The 25,678-nt window shown below is 41.7% G+C and overlaps 1 protein-coding gene across 1 annotated transcript in view; it reads right to left on the bottom strand.

Annotated features, from left to right (window-relative positions):
• Window positions 1-1,854: 1,854 nt before the first annotated feature.
• Window positions 1,855-25,678, bottom strand: part of KIF5C (kinesin family member 5C) — a gene marked incomplete at its 5' end in the record, with an annotated part of 58,472 nt that continues 34,648 nt past the window's right edge. The window contains 13 exons of the mRNA XM_084289579.1: window positions 1,855-1,929; window positions 7,381-7,494; window positions 8,168-8,384; window positions 10,650-10,754; window positions 11,468-11,539; window positions 12,686-12,746; window positions 13,373-13,474; window positions 14,265-14,374; window positions 15,723-15,799; window positions 16,296-16,413; window positions 19,195-19,383; window positions 21,400-21,546; window positions 22,771-22,977. Of these exons, the coding sequence (XP_084145705.1) occupies window positions 7,388-7,494; window positions 8,168-8,384; window positions 10,650-10,754; window positions 11,468-11,539; window positions 12,686-12,746; window positions 13,373-13,474; window positions 14,265-14,374; window positions 15,723-15,799; window positions 16,296-16,413; window positions 19,195-19,383; window positions 21,400-21,546; window positions 22,771-22,977 (1,512 nt within the window). The 3' untranslated portion in view covers window positions 1,855-1,929; window positions 7,381-7,387. The remainder of the gene's footprint in view (window positions 1,930-7,380; window positions 7,495-8,167; window positions 8,385-10,649; window positions 10,755-11,467; window positions 11,540-12,685; window positions 12,747-13,372; window positions 13,475-14,264; window positions 14,375-15,722; window positions 15,800-16,295; window positions 16,414-19,194; window positions 19,384-21,399; window positions 21,547-22,770; window positions 22,978-25,678) is intronic.

Raw genomic sequence — 25,678 nt, 5'->3', positions numbered from 1 at the left:
GACAACTGCTTTAGAACCAAAACAAGAGGATAATGAGTTCATAGTAGAAATTTCAGCTCTGAAGAGCTGATAAGATAGCACAGAGTAGCTCTGAATTAGTCATTTTATTAAAGATTGCATATGGCAAGTTCACAGTTCATTTTCCTGGCAGTGCACATGCACATAAAGAAAATATAAAACTTTGAAAAATACAAAATAAATTAAATACATGCAAATTTGCAACTTCATTAAATATTTTAGCAAAATGCTCTCCAACATAGTGCAACATTAAAAAAAAAAAGTTAAATTAAGTCCAACTTACTTTGCAAGAACCTAAATAACTTCAGTAGAAAAAAAAAAACTGAAGTCAATTCACAATCTTTCAAAAAGGCTCTACATTACCTAAATAGTTTTATGTCTAATAACGTGAACACATTCAGAAATTAAAAAATATATATATAAGTCTCAAATTAAGTAAGAGCAAACGTCTGCAAAAGAAGACTAGAGGGCTATGCTCGGCTGTAACCTTCCTAAAAGTCACGCTTCCTTAAGAGCTCAGGTTGGCTACCGTGCATTTGAAGGATGAGGATATGTGTGTGGCAGAAGCAGTAGGCACGGAGGAGAAGCAATAGCTTCTACCTGCTGGCTGAGCTTTCCCAGAAGGATTCCAGTGCCCCCTTGCTGAGAAGGTGGAAACTTTCCGTCTGGCACCGGAGAGGTCCAGGGAAGGCAGGTGGTCTCATCCTTAGCTCAGTGAGCACTGGTGTCCTATCTGTAGGATGGCTTGCACGTTGCAACGAGGCAATACACGAGCAGGAAATACATTCTCCTCCCCTTGCAATACGCTCTTCATCTCCTAACACATCTAACTCCCAAATTTGGTCTGCAAAGGACAGCTTGAGGACGTAACCCTCACCTCCTTTTGGACCCTCTCTGTATAATATTCTTTTCTAAGGCAGGGCCTGGGGCTTTGAGGGGATTTTTTGTTTCTTTAAGGTAGCGTCTGTTCCGGCAGGGGGCTGCTCGCTGCCGCCTCTGAATTCCGGTGTGAGCAGATCGGGGCTTGCCAAAGGCATGTGGGAAGGGGAGCGGGGGATGCTTGTCGGCTTTCCCAAGACAAGGCTTCTGCAGCATTCTGAAAGCTTTCAAAATCTCAGAGAGAACAACGCTTACGAACACATGGCTAGCCATCACACTCCAGGAAAACCCACCACCGTAGGGAGAACTACAAGCAGATCAGATCTTAAATTTAAGATAGGTCACACAGATATATTCATGTCACTACCACACTTCAAAAACCTAGACCTATACTAACAGATTTCTCTGCATCCCGTTTGATCTTTACCAGGTACTGCAATAAAGGTTATTTTGTACAGTCCAAAGATTTTTTTTTATCAGGATATTACAAATGGTTCTTTGGGGAAATTTACTTCCAAAAATGTAAGCAGTAAAATTAAACCATATAGCAGCACATTTTCATCCCCTAAAAATATAAAATAATATGTATATTATACAGTAAATCAGTCATGACTGAGCACAATCACCTGCCTTTGATGGCACTTGGTCACTGAATAATTAATTCTTTGATGCCAGGAGTTGGGATTTACTGATGCAAGAGAGGACTTCGAGAAGCATCGATCTGAGTGGAGAGGCCCCAACCTAACCAGCGCCAAGGGGTCAAACGCAGTCAGTGAGCGATTCTGAGTGGCAGACTTCCTATCCTTACTTAGATGGTTATGTTAAATACATTGTACAAGTATCTGTAGAAGAGTTGAGCCGAACACTTCTGTACACGTGAAGATCCTACGAAGCTCAAAAATACCTAGGACCGGTGCATCGCAGATGGCTGTAGGAAGCGCAGGATGAACGGGACGTGGATCGGGTTGAAGAGGAGGGAAAAAAGAAACTAGTGACTTAATGACAGTCCTTAACATGCTAAGTGGAACTGACCTGTCAAAAGAGAGCAAGAAAGGTAACGATAATTAGTGGAGGTTTTAGATGAGAAGGCAGATACGCAACGCGGCAAATAATTGATACCTACGCTGCACGGAAACCCGACGCGCGGCACACAAACAGCCACGACAACAGCAAGGGGAAGCACAATTTTAATAATTCATGACATGAGCTCACTCAGCCTCGGAGAGGAATTTTTGTCAGGTCTAATTTTAAAGTTTCCAGCCCACAAATTGGCAGAGTCATAATGAAACAATTATCTTGATGAAATCCATTCTTTTGCCACCAGTAACACGGCATTCATGGCTTGTCTAAATACATCCTCAAACACGAGCTAAAGGTCTGACTTCTCCCCCCTCCCCTTTATCTCTTTGTTCTTTTAATGGGATTTTCCTCTCTACTGCTAGTCACCTGGACGTGCTGAAGAACAGATGTGTGCATATCTTAATTAACAAGTAACGAATGTAACTGCAATCGAGCTTGCAAACACATTATAAAATGAAAGGAACAAAAAGAAATGACAAATCCAGAAAAATCCTTCAGCTGCACAGGTCTCCTGGCAGAAAAGTACTTTCCTGATATCTATATTATTTGCATATATCCTGGTAGGCATTTGAATAAATAATAATATTAAATAAGTAATTTGAAACACAGACTTTTAAAAACTGTTGCATTTCAAATTGCTATGCAGTTCCCATTAGCCATATGGAAAGCAACAGATGAGTAACTGAATGTGCCTGTCACTTCTTTTTTTAAAATAGCTAGTATAAAATCAGTCTTACAAAAGCAATGTTTTACTTAATTAAACGTTTTCTTGTATGATAATTTAGAACAAAACCTTTTGGTATTAAAGATCAAAGTATTATAAAGAATCATCTCCTCGCTGTTTTTTTTAAATTTACCCCGATTTAGCAGTGGCAATTGTAGTTCCTCCTAGTTGTCATCCTTGTTAACATCTTCAAGGAAACCAGGCTGGTTATTAATTCATGCCTCTTATTGCCTAGATTAATCTGTGGTCTGGCCAGATTAAATATAGTTATTCATCTTGCTCAAGGACGGGGAGGTGCTGGGAACATACCAGAGACTTCAGGATAAGGGAAGCCATTTAGTCAAGAGCCTGTTTGCACAGCGTGTTTCACAAATTCCAGTCCCCTACAAGTCACTTTAATAATTCCAGCGAGCGATGACTGAGCATTACTGCAATTGTTGGCATATCTTCATTTCACTTCGTCTCTTTGCTTTCAAAATGAGGCATTGGTTGAGTTTGAGCAAATATGAGAAGGGCAGGACAGGCGGCACGGGGCACCTGAGCACCCCCGGTGCTCACCCACCAGTGTGCTCGGGGGTGGATGAAGATCTGCAGGTCAGTATCATCGGTATCAGCGTTATCCTTTGGCCTGCTGCTCAGCCATTTACTGCATATCCTTCCCATGCACCTTGGCCCTACCTGGCCCAGGCCACGTTAGGTCCATGATGTAACCAAAGCAGACCTAAAGATGATCTCTGCTCCACCTGGAGAAAATCCTGACCAAGTCACAGGCTGCAAAAGTGCAGCAGCACCATGGCTCGCCTCTCCCTTTGCCACATGGAAAACATCACCATGTACATGTATGTATATAATACATACTCTTTGAAAAAATATATATTAACCTCTTCGAAGCCTGCACTGTATTTAGTTGCACTTAGAAACTACTCCTAAATATAGTTTTAAATATAACAATATAGAACTAAGCTCTGTAGTTGACCAGCAGAGAAACCAAAGCAGCTTTCCACACGATCAGACTTGCAGCTCTTCCCAAATGGGGAGTATTGTGCTCTCAGGGTTTTTCAGTATACTTCTCCCCACAGAATTCAGAAACTGGAGAATGTATTTCAGCTATTTTTTATTAAAACAGAATAAAGTTTGCCAGTGACACCGAGCTGGGAGGTGCTGTTGACACCCTGGAGGAGGGAATTGCAGTGGCAGGCGCCGGGCTCTGCTCCCTGGGGACTGATGGTAGGAACAGCACAGAGCTGTGCCAGGGGAGGCTCAGACTGGACATGGGGAAGAATTTCTTTATTTGAGGGTAGCCAAACACTGGCACGGACATCCTGTGGAGGCGGCTGATGACCACTGCCTGGCAGGGGTCAGAAATGCACTGCACCCCGTCAGGACTCACAGAAATGTACTGCACCCCGTCAGGACTCCTACTGCAGCCATTACCTTTTCGCCACGCCAATGCAAACTCTTTCTCCTAATTCCATCAGATCTAGCTTTGAGGTGTGCCCCAGGTAACAAGTTCATTGCAGCCGTATTTCTGAAAATGTCTGCGATTCAGACAGCAAAAGGAATTGCCTCAGAGAGCCGTTCCTTGGCCCACCGAGTCTTCTGTTTAAGCCAGCTACCAGCAATTTGCAATTTCTGACATTTTATTAACACCCACGTTTCTTTCTCTCCCATCTGCTGTTATCCAAACGCTAAACTTCTGGGGGTAGAAATCACCTCCTTACACAATGCTCATCAGCACCAGGCAATGTGGCCCAAACCAGGCTGAACTTGGCCCTGACCAGCCTCAGAGGCTTGCCCAGCTCTGCAGAACAAACTTTACCAGCAAACTTTGTACAAACAGCCAAAGCACTGCTGGCTGTCATTGATGGGGTCGTCTGCTCTGGTTAATAACTCCTAATCACTGACCACTCCAGCAGCAATAAGTGGTTATTATCTTTACTGCGAATGATGAATGAGCCTAAGACAAATTTCCCCTCGTCCTGATATGAAATTTTCATTCCAGAGATAGGCCACGTGACTTGACAGCAAACATTTATCTAGAAAAGCCATTTTTATTTCACTGCTGCTAAAGGAATAGAAAAGAAAGCTCTGTGCTACACCTACCTGGGTAGAACTGTGCTCTTCAAGAGCACGGGTCATATGGTGGGACTGCCAACAATGTTATGAAAATAACTCTTATAAAATGTTCCCTGCAGAAGTAACACCTTTACTAATACCCTTAACTTAGGTCCCCGGGCTTTCATCCAACAGGCTTAGAGAACCCAGCTTACTATAATACTCCCCAAATCATTTGGCAGCCAAATACTTGCAATTTGCCAACAATGTTTTTAATCAAAGGACCAAAGCCAATGAGAACTGACCTTTTTTAATCAGCCTTAATTCACTGTATCTTCAAGAGATCCTTCTACATTTGTGCAAAAAAAAAAAAAATCTAGACCTTAACTGGGTTAAAAAAAAAAAGTAAAAATAAAGCCTAAGAAATACGGTTCTCTGAAGAAGCAATGGCAGCATGACATGTCCAATTGTTGTCTTATTTACAGTATATATGACATTGTACAGCTAAGTGTACAAGCTGAATCTTGAGCAGCAAGGAGTTTTAGTCTGATAAAGGCCAGAAAGGAGCATTACTATCAGCTAAGAAACACACACTTTTTAACTGGCTTCATTCCAATCTGCAGGGCTTCCATTTGGTTTTCAGATCTTCTTCCCCCTATTTTTTTCAGAAACCATAATTCCCTAAGTTTAGACAGCTTCTTTTAAGACCTTCCCTATTCTTTTTCTCCACCCCCATTGTCCATGAGCTACTCAGTGACGTGCTCCAAGAGCAGCCTAAATCTCCTCCGCCAACCTCAAATACAAGGCTCAGCATCTAAAACGTTTGAAAGAGAGACTCTGACTGGTCTTTATTACTATCTAAAGTCCTATCTTATTATATGCCCAACTAGTTTTACGTGTATTTGCTTTGTTAATGACTTTTATTAATCTACAGCTATTTGCTTGACGTGTGCCTACCCCTAGTGTGTGGCCTATTCCAGCCTGCCAGTTTTCATTCCGCAGCAGCCAGTATATTAAAGCCCTGCCCAGCTTAGGCAGGTAGCAGCTTTTTTCCCCCGCAGAGCAGTTATTATGTATGGCTGGAAATAGTTTATAGACCCCTTTATCACACTCTTTTCCCTTTGCTCATTCATGGGAATGCAGAGAAGTAGATAAGGGCTAACATTCCTATTAGACGGAAAAGCAAATTTCAGCTCAAAATCAACTAATGCACTGAAGCACTCAGCAAAGACTTGCCCTAATTCATCCACAGCAAAAATATGTTGCTTGCAGCTACAGGGCTCACAGAAAACACAATGAACAGAAACAATCCACACAACACAATAAAAGCTTGACTGATGTGATGGATGGTTTGCATGCATGCATGACACGAAGCATTCTCAAAAAAAGAAAAAAAGAAAAAAAAAAAAAAAAAAAAAGAAAAACACACCCAAGAATGCCAGATGCCTAAAGGAAACCACGTATTATCAGAAAAGAGTCGTAAGACAGAATTAATCCTCTGGAGTAGAAAAAAGCCAGACTTGGAAAGACTTTCTAGCAGTCTGTTGGCTGCTTCTCACAGCCACTCACTGCCATCCACCTCTTAATATGCCTGTAACAAAGTTATCAACTAAAATAATTACAGATGTAAAATATCTCAGAAATGATGAGCATCTAATGGGAGGCTGAGTACATGAAGCAGTCACATGGGAATATGCAGATCTGCTTTCCTGGACAAGATTTTTGCTTAGGAGAAGACCCAGAAACCCTCAAGCCCTTGCACTAAAGCAAAATATTTATATTTTTAGCTAAGAGAGCTGAGTAAGAGTACAAGCAAAAGAAGTAAAAGTAAAGTTTGCCAAATTCTGACACTCAAGTTTGGAGAGTTCAGTGCTGCTGCCACTTAAGGCTGCTTTTCCCCTGCTCTGGGCTGCAGGGCTCTGTGCCCCTCAGGCGGCTGATTACAGCTGCTTAGGGGCACGGAGGGAGAGAGCTGGGGCTGGGGGCTGCCCCTGTGCTCGATGGGCAGAAGGAAAAAGTTAAATGCTTATGAAAAAGCACATTTACCATGTGGATCCATCGCTCAAGTAGTATCTCACCCTAAAGCACGATGTTTTCAGCTTCTAATGCTTTCCATTTTGGGCTATGCCCAGGAAAAAAAATCCTTATTCATTCACAGGCAGCTCCTGCACAGGCACAGGGGTGGCTGGTAACTTTTCAGCTACATGGAGCTAGTTCCTAGTACAGGGTGAGTTACTAGAAGTCTTTATCCTTAAGGAATATCAAAACAAGGATAACGTCATCATGTCAGAGAAAGTAGAAAGCGAAGCAGCCCCTAGAACTCTATTTTTACTGCATGAGTTTCACACCTCTCTGTGCTAATTTCAGTACAGATTTGCAACAGCATTTCAGTTTATTAAAAAAGTTTTAAGTGATAAGTCATTAAAATAAAAACTCCGGGAAGCAGCTTGCAAAGTGCTCTAAACAAGGCAATCCTCACTTAAATCACTAATTTTCGCGGTTAAACCATAGGCTAAAGGCTCCGACTGAAACCAGGAGAAAAAATACTGCTAAAAGCAGGACTGAAAGACAAGAAAACTGGGTGATCAGAGAAAGAACGGTTGGGTAAGTTTCTTTGGTCTTACTTCTTGTCTATTTGGTGCTGTGATAGTAGCTGGAGTTTGACATCCCTCCCCCTCGGATGGCGTGAACAGCTGTCGGAGAAGACGCTGGGTAATGACCAGGGCGGATGGGCTTGGCTGCAGAGTAAAAGAAGAAAATGGAAAAAGGACATTTAGGTGTTTGTACAAGATTTTATATCTCACTTTATCCTCTAGTACAAACCCCCTTGTTTACCAAAAAGAAACCGTGCTTGGAAATTAAGTCTGTAATCATGCACATTGCGTTCCCGTACCTTGGCCAACCACACGATCACTTTTCTGCTGGTTGCAGAGCCATTTACCTGTCCTATCGTTCCTCTCGTCTTGCATGGATTCAGATTGCACCACACAGATATATGACACAACTGAATTTATAGGAATATTTGACTCTACCCAGCCCAAATTAAAGCATGAGTAGTAATCAGACAAAAAGAGAGGAAGGGGCTGGAAAGCAGAGCAGATATATGTGGGGGAGCAGGAAGAAAGCAAGAGACTAATTTAAAGAGACAAGTTTCAGGTTGTTGGAACGGTGCACAAGACCCATTATGCCATTTATTTACTGAGCTAAATAGCTGAGGCACTTTAAACTTTAGGTGGGGCATATTCTATTAAAAAGTGAACTCTCTGAAGATTCTTGTGCAACAGGGGAGAAGCAGACCCAGTGGTTTGCCCCGGACTCCTGCTTTCAGAGCTCTCTTTATTTAAACGTGAGCAAACAAACCAACTGTGAAATACGTGAGCAACCACTAGCCCTTTAGCAGGGTGTCCTTACCAATTTGAGCAGAGTGTGCTCTCCGTGCCATGTTTTTGGCTCTTACAGCCTCCTTAATGCGATCTACCTCCTGCTGGTAGCGCTTGCGGTCACGCATGGCGTTTTCCTTGGCCTCCTTCAGTGCGCTCTCCAGGGCCTTAACTCTCTCTGCCGTAGCTCTAAGTCGTTTTTCCAGCTTAGGAAGCTCACAACGAAGATCTGCATTATCACGTACCAACTGCAAGAAGAGAAGTTTCAAAAATTGCCTATGAGAAACTGCAGGAGAGGTCCTCTTACAAGGAGGCAGAGAACGTCGCTATTCCTCTTCACACCTTGTATGCCCTGAATGAAAGAAACAGGTGTGATTTATTTTCTTTTAATCACGCTGCTCATTTGTCCAGCTGAAGCTCCATGGGAAGATCAAAGAAGAAGAGAGTTTATTCCACTCAACAGGATTTCACAGATGATCCTGAAGGGTGAGGCTCCAGGACAAACCCATCCATTGCAGGGCGATAACCAATTTTCCAGACCCTCAGAGCAGCTGTGACAGAAACTGCATTTTTTTCAGAACACGGACGTGTCTGGCATTTCACAAATACTTGATCCTCTCAATACTTGAAAACTGCAAAGTGATTTCTTAGCAGTGTTTGAGGAGTATAAAGTTTCCACTTTTCCGAATAATTTCTAACATTATAAGCAACAGAAGGGGGATTCACTTTTAGACAAATAAAGCCTGATGCAAACAGAATTTCAGTTAGAAAAAATGGTACAATTTCTACTGAACAATTATAGCACTGCTAAAAGTCAACAGATTACTGTTCCAAAGGAGCGATTCTCCCCTTTTGGAGCGAAGGGAAGAAAACGATTTAACTACCATATAAATAATACAGCAAAGCGACAGCATGCAGTAACATTCACACATTGTTTGAAAATGAAAATGTTTTACACCTGCTAGTCCAGGCCGAGTGCCAGAAGAAAAACAGAAACAAAGCTTAAAAAAAAAGTTGTCACAATGTGCTTTTTCTGAAAGTGTTGAGCACATGTTCTACCCAACGGAATTTGAAATAAGAGCAGAATGAGATCATATTCAGGTCAAGTCCAATGTCATTTTTTAGTTAAGTTTCTTATGAGACACGGGCTCCTTGGTTGTTTTTGAGTAAATATGCACTAATGAGAGCTATAAAAATCTGTATCTGAAAAACCAGCAGACGCATGAACAGAGTGCAAAAAAGGCAAAACAGTAAAATGAAAAACATTATTAACACGTCCTGGTTTCCGCATTTAGAAACTAGGTCTTTAAACCATCTGTTAACCAGGAACCTTAAAATACTGAACCTTAATGGACACTTGTCAGAGTGCAGCAGTGCCTGCATTTTTTGGCATTTCTACAGGAATAAAAAAAGCAAATCTTGGAGATCGCTCTGCCTCTCACAGGTTCAGAAAGCTGCAATGGAGAATGTCATGTTACGATTCAGACATGAAACCAGAAGCCTCTTTTACTAGTTTGTACTCTGCAGCTGAGAAGTGAGATACAGTTCAATGATGCTGACATCTGACATCTTTTAAGAGGGTGGAAGTTTACTCATTGGCAGAAATGAGCCAATTTTATCTAACAAGATATATATGCCCATACACACACACACACCATTGATGTATACAGACTTGCAAGTAAGCAGAGGGTAAGGCTCTTTTCTCAACCTATTCCCTACATGCTTGCCTCCCACACATCCCCTCCACCTCCTAGTGGTCAGGCTGGCACCCATGGCAAGGGGAACTTAAGAGGGAGCAGATTAACGTGCCCAGAGATGGCCAGCCTCAGCATCCTGGGGAGGCATCAGCCCTTCAGCTGCACAGAAAACCTCAATTTCCAGCAATAAAAGCTGGGGTAAAGGAGGAGGAGGGGGAGACGTTCAGGGTGATGGCGTGTGTCCTGCCAAGAAACTGTTACAGGTGATGAGCCCAGCTTTCCTGGATGTGGTTGAACACCTGCCTGCCAAAGGGAAGAGAAGTGAATGAATTCCTTGCTTAGCTTTGCTTGCACGTGCAGCTTTTGCTTCACCTATTAAGCTGTCCTTATCTCAACCCACGAGTTCTTGCACTTTTACCTTTCTGCTGCTCTCCCCTGTCCCACTGAGTGAGCAGGCTGCGAGGTGCTGAGCTGCCTGCCAGGGCTAAACCACAACAACACGCCAAGAAGTAAGGGCAGTGGGAAGAGCAGGTCTAACACCAGCTCCTAACGCCAAGAAATTTAGTTGAGAACTACAGGTACCATTTCCTTAAACAGTACCGACATTTTACCTTCAAAAATCATCCTCTTAAATGTACAAAAATATAATTTTTTTTTTTAAAAAAAAAAGCAATTTGTAATACTACAGAACAGTGTTATATGCCAAGATTTCTCCATGGCTGAATTTTCAGAAGCATTTACTATTAATGAGCAAAAAAGACACAGTAGCTTTTGATTAAATAGTAACTAGGCACTGGAAGGAAGCAGAGTCCCTACCTGTTTGTGAACCTTTGTAAGCTGTTCCAGGTTGTTCTCAAGAAAGGAAATTTTCTGCTTCTGCGCAGCACTTCCACCTCCATCATCGCTGTCAAGCTCAACGCTCTGCAAGGAGAGTTCCAGGATTCAGCAAAACCATGCAGAAACTCAAGAGGAAGCTCAGGCATTTCTGAATTTAAGCTTGCCAAAGACAGAAAAAGTCTTCCAGAGCCTCAAATTGTAGAGAATTTATCTGTTTCTTTGATATTTAGGGGCTGTATTGCCTTCTATAAAGAAAATAAACCATTCTTGCTGAAAAATTATGTAGGGATCCTGAACAGGAAAATCACGGACGTTAGGGGAAAAAAGCATTTCCCTTTTTCCAGTTCTGGGAGACATTTTTAGCAAATAAGGGGTTTCAATCTCAAGAAATAAATAATAATAATAATAAACTCTTCCCCTAAACTACTTGAAAGAACTGAAAAGCAATGTTAAGCCTTTTAATATTTACACAACTTCATTCAGTGTGTAGCATGTGTTAGCACAAGTTATATTGAGTAATTTCTGGTATCCATTATTCCAACTTTCAGAATGCAGTAACTGAACTGGATGTCACTTAACTACCAAGACTTTTCCTTAACAAATTAGACCCAAAACCTAGATAAATATCAGAACACTCTTAATTTGATTACTCACTGTTACTGAAAAAAAAATCCCAGTTCGTACCCATACGTACTAGTGGATTCCAGCAAATCAAAAGAATGTGCCAAAAAAAAAAAAAGACTAAGACTCAAGATTCAAAAGACTCAAGCCTGTGGTTCAGAAGAGTGTATTCTTACTTTTTTAACACGGGTGGTGAGATCTTGAACAAACAGTTTGCGCAGGTTGTGAAGAGTCTGAAGTTCTCTTGCCTGGAAACAAATGACAGGAAAAACAACAGGCCAGTAAGACATCAGAGATAGTTTGGGGTTACAAACCAGAACAAACCACCTCTGAGGTAGATAATAGGACTTCATAGGACTTTAATGTGATTTGCCTATAGAGATGTTCCTGCCTGGACGTGCAGGCATTGGCTGTTCGAGCAGCCCAGTTCAGGCACTCACAGAGAGCCAGGGCACACACTCTTCCTCCTGCCAGTGCATCGCCGTGTGCTGTCTGCAACACCAAAGCCACCTCTGAAAATATATCACCTCTGCTCTGGATGAAAGCTGAAGTCTCAGAACTGGCCATGGTTACACACAGCCAGCTATGTGAAAAAGCTCTGGGCTCACAGCGTAGCAAATTCACTGAACAGGGCTGAGTGCTTATTTGTAGGTACTTAAGATGTGAAAGTGCTCTTTAAGCTTTGGCAAAAATCCAGGCTTAGCTTTTTCTATACATCAGCTTCTCGGGCTCAGCAAAGTTTTGACCTTGCTCCAGACTGGATGTATGACACGAGATGGGACAACTCTGCTCCTACTCCCAGAAGGACAAAAATGCTAAATCATTTGCAGGGAAGGAATCCATCTAGGTAAGCAAGTTCCAACCAATCCCATATTTCACCAAAGCCATTCTGAAGAGAACCATCTTTCCAAAGCTGGTAAGAGCAACCCTAGTCTCACAGAAACTTCCTCACCCCTTCGTTCTCAAAATAGTCATCCAGATAACACCCAGTGCCTACAGAGCCTGATGCCTTCTTATGTGGTTGTGCAGTGATGAGATACCACATGCCTTTAATGGCACGTGCCCTCCTGTAATTTGCTATGCTTAATTTTTACTTCCCATTGCAGTAATTATTAAACTCTAAAAATGTGAACAAAATTTTAATGTAAGATAGCTCAAAGATATTTAGGGGATTTAAAGGAACAACAAAGCAGAGTACCAATAGCCAGACAGATTTCCCACAAGAGACAGAAACAGTAGCATTTTATCTTAAATTTTGAAATTTAATTTCACTATTTGAGGAAAATTTAGCCTATTCTGATATAAATTAGTCTTTTTCATGAGCACAGGTATAAGCGTTTTGGTAATACATCAAGGACAGAAGTAGGGAAAAAAAGCGTTTCAATAGGACATACCACAGTTTCCTCCAGCCCCTTAAGATCTTCTCTTGCTTGTTCCCTTTTATCATTAAGCAGTCTAGAAAGATCACAACATTAAACACAAATCAAAAATGTAAAAGTCGTATGAGACAGAAGAGAATCAACCAACAATCAGTTTGAGTGGATTATCTGCAGATTTGAGCAAACTGTTTATTTGTAATTATTCTTTTGACTGTCCCAAATAAGCAGCCGTCTCACATGGAATGGCTGAGACACCACGTCCATTTTAGCTGGCATTTTGTGTGTCCATATATGAAAGTTGTATTTCTCATTTCCATGAAAGGTATTTTTTTTTCTTTTAAGCTGTTTTTAAAATCTTTTCTCAGTTATTGTTTTTTTTTTGTTTGTTTGTTTGCTTTTCATTTTTTTTCTGTGCATTAGGTAATGGGGGCTTTAACACACACCATGATATTTATGACATCATAAAACTGGAGCTCTAAAACACCTTTTTAGCAACTAGCAAATCTATTATTAAAAAGCCTATGATGTAAAGAAAAAGAGTAAAGAGTAATCGTTCATTAGTACTGCATGTTGGCTTTGATACTGAAATGGTACTTTCAGTATGAATAATTCATCACAAGGGTTTCTCGGTAGGGCATTTCCTGTGGACGCATTAAGACACTATATATTCACGGAGACCAGGTGAGAACATTGTTCACTTACATGAGCTTTTCCAGTTTCATTTCTCTTTCCTGGTCCTCAACTTTTAATTTATCATAGTCAGCACTCAGCTTTTCTTGCTCCAGTTGCAGCTTCTGATTCATACTAGAACACAAAAGAAAAAGTCTGTACAGCTCGGTCCTGAGGATCATAAACATGGAGGTAAGTCTCCATAAATAAAACTGAGTAGCTCTACTGCAAAATGCTGGAAAACATTAAGACTAAGGAATCTGAAAAACAACAGATTTTATTTTAAAAACCTTGGAGAATTAAACAGTGAGCCATAAACTCTCCATTTTTGTTTCCTTTATCTTAAAGGGCATGTGCTGATCTTGCAGTCTTTCTGTCCTGCTTCCTTATTTCCCTATAATCATTTAGCCACACTATAAATGCAGAAAGCAGGAACACCATGTCAGGATTGCCTAGATTTTATGAACTCTTATTTTTTAAGAGAACAATAAAAAAAAAAAAACAAAAACTTATTTTTCCAAGTGCTGGTGTATCCAATGAAGTTACATACCTACATCAGGAAGACATATTAAGGATGTGAAAATGGGACACATTTGAGTCTGTGACAGGATGAGTAGCTGTAAGAGGCCCTCAAAACCTGTATTTGCCAAATCTGTTCTCCTCCAAGCTTCCATTAACCACGACAGTATTCTTTTCTTTTCTTCTCCCCACCTTTAAAGATTTGTAATAGCTCCTCAGTACAGAACTCAACCCTTTAAGCCACAATGCAAAATAGTTAGTGTTGGCTGTTGCACATAATGATACTACTTTCTGTGAGTCTTTAAAACAGAGATATGAATTAAGACTAACAAAACCAACCATAAAACAGTTCTACAGTGTCACAGAGCAGTGCAGGAACAAAGAAAGTGATAGTGAGTGAACATACTCTCTGATTTCATCAATTATTTTCTGTTTCTCTTCAATTTCATCTCTCAATCTGGACAGCTGCTTCTGATGGGCTTCCCTGTGACTCTCCATCTGCTGCTCCAGTGCCTTCTGCAGATTACAAAACACAAACCCATACATGAAACAGAAATCGTGTAGCTCACCTACAGTTTGTTTTTACGCATCAGCTAAATCAACCCATCTTTCTGGATTTGAGTGAAACTTATCAAATTACAACGATTACAAAATTGCAGCTACTCCACTACACGTTTCATTCAGGCAGTTCTCAGCAGCAGAATCACACCACTTACTGCTCCTTTTCTTGCAAAAATAGTGCATATGGAAAACAGGGTAAGCTAAGGGGGCTTTGAATATCAAGTGCCAAGAATGACACTTTTTATCAGCCTCCTCTGTTTATTCACCGGAAAATGAGTACAGACATACCTGAGACAGAATTCAGACCCAACATGTTCTGCCCCTCTCTGAATTATTTATCCTCAGCCCTGTTATTTAAATTGTAGGATTACATATACTTCAAGTGGTAAGAAAAAAAATGCATTCATCTCCTTTAGATTGCTAATACATTTTTTTTTTTCTTCTAACTGTAAGAAATAACTGTACAGCTATTTTAATAACTTTAAGTTTTTATAAAGGAGGTAAAAGTTCTCAAGCTGACAAACCTCTATCACTACCCTCGTACAACTCTATTTTTTCTTTTGCGTAACTTGTGATCCCATCAGAAACATGACTTGCACATTATTTGCTAATGTTTCCTCTTTGCATCCTACAGGAAGAAGAAAATATCAGAAAACGGGTTTAGATTTCATTATTATTTCTAGGAGATGGTCAAAATTCTTCCCAAACAATTTGGGAAAGTGGTCTGGCCTCTTTATCATTCAATTTTAGTTCTGAAATCATATTAATCCCAGTAGCCTGGATCCACTGCTTAGCAAATTGCCTTTGAGAGCTCCACTGACATAAAATTAGAGTAACATAGAGGTGAATCAACGTAAGTTTTCAATCATACATAAAACTGTTCTCAACTAGGGATGCAACATACAGGGTCTTATTTTTCAGTTCTCTGTTCACGTGATTTGAGGAACCAAGACATCTCTGATTAAGCACAGTCCACCAGACCTCTCTACTCCCTGAAGTTGGCTCAGCATACAAGCTGGTCTCAGAGGACACACTCACATCAGATACTCGGGCTCTAACTTACTTTTTTTCCTTCATCTGGTCACCAGCCTCAATGCTAGCAACTTCACCAATTTCAGATTCCCAAGGTCACTCAATCGTAAGAGGTCACGTTTTCAAAGAGAAGTCAGCAGTTCTGACAGAGGCTGAAAGGTTTTTTTTGAAAGCACGCAACATGCAAGGAAGACAAAATTACACCCTAATTATCAGCTAATGAATGATCTCACTGAGAAATCCGCTTTAAAATTGCAGCAGGCAACACTACCTTCATTTCCTCTGCATCCTGAAGCCGGGTCAGATGCTCCTTCTCCTTATCTTTGAAACTGACTTCGTGCATTTTTTCTGTTTAAAGTTTGAGACAGTTAAGAATTAACGAAACAGTTCTAGAACTTTCCTACATCAAGCCTTTTAAAAAAAAAATCTGTGATGTGGCTAGGACGAATGGGTTAATTCTGGTTTTATCTGAAGTGTAACGTACAAGTGCAATGTGTTAAATATTCTAAATCACAATTTTGTGACTTCACTGCAAAATATAAGCAGACAAAAGGACTACAAAGGCAATAGTTCAATGTCAAAGCATGCCCTGTGTAATCAGGTCTTCCATGACTTCAATCTGTGTGCTGCAAAGCATAGGGCTAATAAATGAACTCAAATCCCATCTGTTCCATCATATTTCTGTGACAATAGGGATGCACGTATGACAAAACTAGAACAGGGCAGAAAATCAAATGCTGCAATGGTGCCAGGTGAGCTGTATTTATCATACTGTTGTCCAAAACTGAATTTTGTGAGATACAGTTGGTAAAAGAAATGATGACCATAAGACCCAGCTCTGTACCTTGAGCACGCAACTTGGCAAGTTCTTCGTTGAGAGAATCCTGCGACTCCTCCAGCTGCCTTCTCTTCTGCTCCATATTTTGCATGTAGTCTGTGAGGGACTTGATCTTTGCTTCATGCTTTGAAGACAAAGGGAATAGTAATGAGATGTGAGTACCACATTGTCTTGCCTAAGAATTCAGGTACTATTCTAGGTAAAGGAGAAAAATATAAAGTTCTCCATGTCTGGCACTGTTAACTAGGAGAAAATAGAGCAAGAGATCTGAGAAGGAGGTAACAGATCAAAACAGACTGCATTTTTAAAGGCCATTCCTAATAGCCCAAGATACATACTGAACAATACAGCTGGTAATTCCAAAATATCACTGGAAGCTCATGACTTGGCATTACACAAACAGCAGCAGCTTTCTGAAACCAGCTGAACACTGGGCTGGGATAAATCCTGAGCTTGCTTTCTGGATGCTTGAACCTGCCTGCATAAGCTCAAACCAAATTTCCACCCGCTATCCTGACGGTTTGTTTCTTGCTGATGTCCTTTTGAATGAAAAGGGCTTACACTCAAAACAAAATAGTGAAGGACACACTGAAAACATCAAAAAATGAATGATAATATTCTAACTTGGGGGTAAAACTGAGTGTCCAGGAATTATTACATCCTATTATTAAGGTCACTGAAGGATTTGTAGTTCATTGTTCTCAAGGTTCACCTTGGCTGAGAGGGGCTGAGGCCTCTGAGCTGGTGTTACTCTTGTGCCCCAGAGATCAGATTTAGAGAGGCACAGGCCTTAGCAGAAACTAAAGCAGTCCAGAGCCTGCAGGCAGCGAGGTCTCCAGGAAGAAAAGGGCACACACAGAACTGTTTGCTTCAGCAGCAAGTACTCTAATAGATTTCTAAACCTGACAAGAGACTTCGTCAAGTCCCAGTTTGGCTGCAAATGTTGAGGCTTCAGAGCACAGGCTCTGGGTACAGCACCCAGCAGTCATGCACCACCTCCTGGATCAGCTTAACCCAGTAGCTGCGTGGCCCTGTGTCTGTTAAAGGAAGGGCAAGGTGTAAATGCGTGTTAGCAAACATAAAAATTACTCCAACTGAACCCTAGAGCAAGGAGGAAGAAATCAGCAACGTAAACGTCACATTCGTCTCAGCAAAGTGCTCCCGATGCTGACAATGCTCGCTGTAATGCCCTCATCAGCAGCATCAGAATGAAACTGCCAAAATTAGGACTCAGAGAAGGAGAAGAAGCAGCTTGAGTGTAACATCAGGAAAAAAGATAGAAACTAAAGAAATGTGTTACGATTTTAATGGTATCATTATTGCCATTGAAGCTCCTTCTGTATAAAAATATTCCTTTTCTTTCTACAATAATTAGATCTAGAATAATAAATAAGCTGTCAAGACTCAAATTATGCTAACAATAAATTTTGGCTTTAGAGATAAGGTACATCTGCCCATTAACACAACTCTGAGCATAACAACATTCAGCTTCTTACTGCTCTTAAAAACACAGGCCTCAATATGTGCTGAGTTGCGCAGCTTCCAAAACGGCAAGGCAAGGGGATCACCTGCTTGAGAGTATTTCTGCTTGGTTTCTTCACCATGTCAAGATACAATAGAAATGTAGGGGAGAAAAAAAAGAAAAAAAAAAGGTGTTGCCTTGGAGTCTTGCCTCTTATGTTACATCTTTCCTCAGCTTTAGATAAGTCACTCAAATCCTAAACCTCCATGTTCCTGTCTGCAAATAGGTACTGAAGACAGCAGTTAGGTCACGTTTATGAAAAGCTCTGAGCATTGAAGATTTAGGACTTCAGTGTGACTTCAGTCTAGGAAGAAAAATGCCAATCCTGCCCAGACAGACAGGCTGGCTTCCACTTACTGCTTCACTGGGTCAGCATAATCCGAAAGCATGGCTGAGTGAAACTGTCCCACCAACACACTGCTGATACCTTCATTCCCAGCCGTGTTACTGAGCCTTTTTTGCCAGCAGGAGCATACACATAAGCTGCTTTAGGAGTCAAACCTTAATCTGCTTTCCTGATGCAAGTCCTCAAGGAAAGGGAGCAGGACAGATTGGCAGAAAGCCTTTAGTGCCCATGTCAAGTTTAAGACAGAATAAAAAGCATCGCCTTACTTAACATTTTTGGACAGCCAATACCCTCAGGACTCCAGCCTCCCCTTAATACCGAGAAGCATGCTTACAGCTATGACTGCAGCCCTCAATAAAGACATTCTGCTGCAGGACAAGAGGCTATCCTCACTCCAGGTTTTCTCTGAGTCGCTGGTAGCAAATGACATACAGTAAACTCCAGTTGTCTCCTTCACACGGGCGGTGATCAAAGCAGCGTGTCGAAGCGCTTAGCTCCCCCCTGCAGGGCGCTGCAGCACGCCTGGAACGTACCACCCACTGTGCAGCCTGCCTGCCATCTGGATTTCTAACTTACATGGTAACGTTTACCACGATGAATTATCTTTATGCATATAGATTGCTGCCCAGCTAGCTGCTAGCACGCTAGCCGTCTAGCTACTGGGGGCTCTCTGAGTGTTTTGCTTGTTTTTGACCCAAACAATCGCTGCTTCCCTTCTCAGTTTGCTTTAAAGTAAAGGTACAGGATGCAAATACATGACGAGGAAATCCTGCTGAGGAGGATTTTCGCTGTTATGCCATTGAAAACATTTTGAGATCTGCAACAGGAGGACAGAATCTTACCACAGAATGTGCTGAAAAACATTGAGGGGGAGGAATGGGAAAAGAGAAAAAAAAAAACAACAAAACAGGCACGAGGAACACCACTCTGCGCCCTGAGTTCTCATTTCTCACTCCTAACACTCACATTTCTTGAGGAAGAAGACTGAGAAAGTCATCAAACCTTGCCTCAAAGGAACAAGGAAGGAGCAAACATACTTGTGAAATGAGGAGCTGGCAAGCCGCAAGCTCCCTCTCGCTGGCATTCATCTTCCTGTTGGAGTCCATCTGGGCACTCTCCAGCTGCTTGCTGCGGTTCACCAGAGATTTCACCTCAGACTTCATCTTGCTGATGTACAGCCGGGCCATGGTGAACTCCTCTTCGATCACCCCGTTCACATCTGCTAACTAAACACACAGACAATTGCAATCTTAAAGGCATCTAGAGATAGATAGCTTCAAAAGTGAGAAATTAAGACTTCTTGTCACGGCGTGCTTCATCAATTCAGTGTTTCAGCTACAGGTAGTGAATAAACACCTACACTAATCAAGCCCTCCATAGTGGCAAAAGCATAGCTTGGAGAAACTTTCTCACGTCACTGGCACAGGAAATTTTCCTTCCTTCAAGCAGTTGGAAACTGGAGAGCATTTTCAAGGTACTTCTTGAAGAAATCTCCTCTTGAAGGGTTGTGCTCCTTCAATAGGGAACTACAGGACAGGCATTGGTCTGAAAATTTTACCTGGCAAGAACAAACCGATCCCACTCAGCTCTACTTATTTATATGATACCATTTATACCTCATTTCCTTCCTTGGTTTGACACTGTGCCTTTTATTTCTGTGTCTTTCTCTTCATGATTTTTCTTCAGCTACTTAATTCATGTAACCCACTGAAAAGCTGTAAAGCTTCTTCTTGAGCATATGGATAGCAATTTCATCTGATTTTTGCCTTTTTTCTAGCACCAAGGGGAAGGTAACATGTGCTGTATCTTCTCCCAGCGGCTTAAAAGATGCTACTGCCTCCAAAACCCTCAGTCTGGTCTGAAATTAGACACACTTTGAGCAAGCTGCTAATTGCCAGCAAATTTGAAATTGTTCATCTAAAACCTTTTCAATCTTGCCTTATTTACACTGACAGCTGTCCTGTAAAATGCTGACATCTTGGTTCCTATAAAAATGTATATCAACCAGCCTCCATTTGCAGAGATCTCCTCTTACAGTTCCTACTGAAATGGCCACCAGAGGTTGCTGTAACATCTAGCAAAATTTGGTCCTGTGGTCCTGGAATCTGCATAAACACATCGGGCAGCAGGGATTTCATCCTCTGCAGTAAGAGCAGACTGGATCGTCTGCTGACCTAAGGGGGCTTTAGCAGAATATCAACAATGCTCAGAGGCTACCCAAAGCACTCCAGCTGCACACACTCACTCTTACCTTTAAAGTATGAAAGGGATCAGGAAAGATCATCACTCAAAATCTGAGGAGCGAACTAAAAGCATGAAAATGGAGCTCCCTGCAAGTAAGTTACATACATCTTGAGAATACATTTCTTAACCAGTTTTAGCAACTGTTGTACGTTTGTTTTTCCACATGGTTTTCAGCAGACAGATGAGGCGACATGAACATCACCAGAAAGATTTTCCAGGCCATGAAAAACTCCAAATGTGCCATTTAGCAGCAGCCATGTAAATCTCCTCTGAGGCTCAGGATTTTGTTCATCTACAACATCAGGAGTATGACACTGGGAGCATCTACCTTCTCTATCATATCTGCAAACCCACGAGCCTGATAGAAAGCAAATTTCAAAGCAAACCTGGCCAAAATTTGCACCATCTCCAGGCGCATGCAGTTACCAAGGGTTCTACTGTTTCAACAACCTCCACCCCCATTCTTACCTTCCAGCTTTAGAGGAAAATAATCCTTTGTATTTTTTCCTCTATAAAGGATATTCACCAACACACAGAAGTTAAGCTTGTCCTGCTGTCACAGAATCACAGATATTTATGCGGTACATAGCACAAATTTTGCTAATTCTGAAAATCTCTCTGATAAAAATGATTTGGATTCTGGGAATGTTGGATCATGCCAGACAACTATGGAATAGGTCTGTGTGTGTATTGTTTGGAAGGAGAACCCAGCCCAGGCCTTGGACAGCAGAGTTTAATAAATGCATCAGCACCCAGATGGGCTGCATTAGTTTAGCCCCAGACACTGGGCTGGGAATCAATGTGGTGATTGTGCGCACAGCCACTGACCATCTCTGACACAGACAAAGATCTCCTCAGTGTTTCACTGTGCTCTCTACCCAGGGTTTAAACAGCAGTGTCCGGGGAGAAGGGCTGCTGTGTCACACGTCCTCCACGTTCCTTATTTTCATATGGCAGGCGGTGCGTGTTGGGGGAAGCAATCATGAGAGCCAACTTACTGTTTTAACATCGTTAGTACCAATGATCCCTCCGATCTCTCCCAGGTCTTTAAGCAGCAAGTTTAAGATTTCCGTAGCTCTCTTCTTCTGGTGGTTGCTGAGCTCCTGCAGCTGGCCCAGCTCCCTCTGGGTTGTCGTCAGAACCGTCTGGAAAGATGTAAAAGCAAAAGTTACCCTCCCCTCCTCAGATCCTCTCTAATCATACAGAAACCTCATTGAGCAACACAAAATGGATTTTCTCCTCTGGATGTGATAAATTCACAAACAATTCCCCATCCAAAATATCTTTGCTTGAATAAAACAGCAGAGATAAAGCTGGGAGTTAGCTGTGGCTCTATAAATTTCTCCCCGCTTGGGTGCATTTCAATAGTGCCACTTTTGGGCATCAGTTCTCCCGTGATATCTAGGTTACAAAGCGCTGTTTCATATTTTCCTGAACATGCCTGCTGGCTCAACGTACTGACACTCACTCCAGCGGCACACAATGCCACCTTGCCATAATCCACTTTCACAACTCACTTGCTAACAAGGCTACTTTAGATCTATTAAACGTAGTAAATCCTGTAAGAATCTTATTTGCATAATACGTGTCAAAGGAGGTTAATCACAGAGAAACAGGTACAGAAGGATATAAAATTTAATTTTTTTTTTTCAAATGGATTTCATAGTAATCTGTTTTATTAAAGTGGATAACAAAATCTTACATGCTAGATACGCATGAAATCAGACATCTTAACAACAACCTCCTCAGTTTGTGCAGGGAATTAAGGAACAAGGATGTGCTAAGCTTGTTAAGCCAATCTTGATTTTTCTCAGATCAGATTTTTTCCTTACAATCGATACATCAGTTGAAGAAAGCTTTTTTTTTCTGATGCTCAAGGTTCCCTGGCTCTGTACAATACCCCTTCTCCATGGCACACAGTTCGGAGCAACACGGAGTGATGCAGTTTGCATAAAGTAGCTTTTCACATCTTTCTTGGCATGATACAGTTTTGAAATGATCAAAACACAGCCTGGCCAGTTCTCACATTCAGCTCGGTAGCTGACATGGTGTGCAAAATACAGAGGTTGCAACAGAGCCACAATCTGCCAGCAGCTTTCACTGAGCAGTTCCTGAATTATCTTTATTTTATCCTTTAATTATGATAGAAGAGAGAGGGTAGCATCAGCAAATACAGAGCTTTAAACAGCTTCTCTGCTTCTCCAGTCTTTAACCTACATACCTATTCAAGATACCTGGAGGCAGTATCTGAAAGATTCCTGAACTGGCATGGGCTAGCAATTATCTGTGAAATCTTAAGGAAATCTTTAGGAGAGGTGCAAAGTTAGGGGGAGAGGAGGGAACCAGCATTACAAACTGCTCGCTCTTACACTCTTCTGTGCCAGTTCATCGGCCAGCTGCTCGTTGGCTCTTGTTTTGTCCTCCACTTCTTGGGATTTCTGGTCATAATTGACAGCTAATTCTTCCAGGGCTTGAAGGACCTCTTTCACTTCATCTTTTGCAGCTTCATTCTCAATCTGAAGGCGGGTCAGCTCCTCCTGAATCTTCTCATAATCTCTCCTGGTGGAGGCCAAAAGCTGGAAACCAGATACCACAGAAGTATAAACACCCAAGAACTCAATCAAAAGATAACATTGAAAAGGGCAAAACCAGACAAAGAGAAAGACAAAACATGAGCAGGCAAGCGTGTGTACAGAAGAGAGAATGCAAGAGAAGAATTCCTGCTCCTCTACCAGAAACACCATCAGCTTTCAGCATAAATGTATATATGAAGGAAGCAAAAAAGGCTTCAAACTTCAATGAAAAGAAAAATCGTAATCAAATCCTATTACAACACAAGGCTGAGGCAAAGAAGCTTATATTAAGCTGTATCATAGCTCCAAAATAATTTTTTGCCCTCAATCCAATCCTGCAGCTAGGACAAAACAAAACAAAAAACACAACCAACCACAAACTAAAAGACTTGGAGTTGAAGAGTTGCAGCTTTGAAGTGAACCAAAGAAGGGTTCTCTGAGGCAGCCTCAGAGCTGTTACAGCATTAGAGGCATATTTCGATAAACAAATTTATGATGATTATTTTTAGAGATCGCCTGAAGCTTGCTGCTGCTGACAGATTAGCCATACATACTTGCAAAGTATTAACTAATGAAAATACTGACTTCATACATGCTAGTGAAAGCTTCCAACTTGTATTAAATTTAAATTTAGTCTTTGCACACCACTAAGAGATTCAATGATAGCGCTCAATTGTAGTTCAGTTGCACAGTCCTGCCCCCTGCCCTTGCACCACTGCATCTTTATTAAGGCATTGAAGTCTTGAAAATTCAGATATCGGGTTCTTAAAAGAAAAACAGACTCCACAGTAGTCAAATAGTGCAGAAAAATGTGAATATAAACCAAAGGTACCACCTACCAGTTAATGCTAGTATTGTTCTTTCGGTGATAACAACAAAAATCAGGACTTATATATATATATATATATATAAGCAGGCTGCATCACTGACGTGCTGACCTGGCCAGACACCACTCACCAAAGCACCGTAACAACAAAAACGTGAGTTGACAAATGGCTCTGCTGCAGGTAGGAGCCAGGAAAGCTCAGCGGAGGGACTCGTGCTGCCCTGCCCCACCGCTGCCCTCTGGCTCCTCGCTCCCAGGCCACGCAGGTCAGTGGGGATCTCATCCAAAACAGAAACATTCCTCTAAAACCAGCCACCCAAAAGGCAGAGACGACACTGCTTTTTTGGCTCGGAGCGCTAATGGAAAATAGGAAACCAGCGAGCTTGCTTCAGACACTGGCACGTGCCCAAAGTGGCGAAGAGAGGATTCAGATGTAAGGGAAATTTATCTGCTGGTAATGCTGCAGCCTCAGAAGTGCACTCAAGTTACAAAAAAAACCCACTGAATTGCCAAAGCCAGATGGCATGTAAATATTTAAACAACAAAATAGCTTAAAATAATCTTTCTGCTAAACACAGATGGAACTATTATTTACATTTACTTAAGAAAATTTCTGCGTGAATATTACTGCGACTTCAAGTAAAGGGAAGTGTTATATATCACCTAGAGCATAAACACATCTCCCCAGAAGATTCTTGTTGATATAACATGGAAAAACACACCCTGATTTAAAAAGGCTGCTCATAACATCACGGTGATGGGTCAGAACTAAAGGAATTCCACCTAACGGGGACGGCTGGTGTGGGGGGGAGGAAGATCCCCTCCCATCCTCAGTGCTGAAGGTCTGTTTCTGAGCTTTACTACCACGTCGCAGACTCCCTGCTCCCCACTTTGGAGACTTGAATGTTATCAGTATGTCCTTGCAAGAACCAAAGAGCCTGATTTTATTAGAAACCAACCACTTGAAGGTCAGCACCCTGAAGCGGAGGCACTGGAAGGTGAATGCTTGGAGCCCACCCACCCCAGAGACACTGGCGACGAGAAGCAGCCAGTGGCAAAAAGGTACCAGGAGATAGCACTACCAGCACAGTGCCATCTGTGGCAGGCCTTACGTTGATAATTAACCTGCTAGCTTAATCAAGCAGAAAAAAGTACTCTGGTTAATTAGGAAGAAGCACAGTGAGGCAGCTGCTTCTGCAGCACATAGATCAAGGAGCTAATCACAAGCTGAAAGGGAGAGCAGGTACAGCACTCCTGCAGTGCAGGTGAACCTTGTGAGTGGAAGACAAAACCTTGACAAATTCAGTTCAGTTCCCCTAAAGGGGAAAACAGAAATACTGCTTTAGCTTTCAAAGGTAGGAGGTGGACAGGTTCATCAGCTGAGCCAGTGTAACCTTCCAAACAAGCGGTACGACACCAGCTCCAAGGAATTCAGTATGTCAGAAAAGCTAGACTGTAATGTGTAAAAAAAAAATTTAAATAAATAAAAGGGGAAAAAAGTGGTCAGTAAAGCAAGGATTAGAGGTCACTGAAAACTTTTCGTCTTCCACAACTGAGTATGGAACACAAAAGGGGACGGGGAATAAACCAGCACGCAACATGCTCCTGAATATGCAAAACAAAGAAAGGAATGCAGATCACCTTAAAAAATAAGGCACAAGAAAAACCACCAGGAGAAAAATAAGGTTTAGATGAGAACAGCGGTGTAAGATGGATGGGAGAAGCGAGATGGCCTAAATAATACACATCCAAAAATAATGTTGCTGAGAACGCATAAAATGCTGCTACATCTGAATAGCCATGGACACAGGCAGCATGTAAAACAGATTCATCAAAAGAAAGTTGTGGCAAGCGAACAAAGAACTTAATCGTAGAACA

Source organism: Netta rufina (assembly GCF_964035555.1).
Source record: "Netta rufina genome assembly, chromosome: 6".
NCBI lineage: Eukaryota > Metazoa > Chordata > Aves > Anseriformes > Anatidae > Netta > Netta rufina.
The sequence above is the reverse complement of the archived record's forward strand: the minus strand, read 5'-3'. Positions and strand labels throughout refer to the sequence as shown.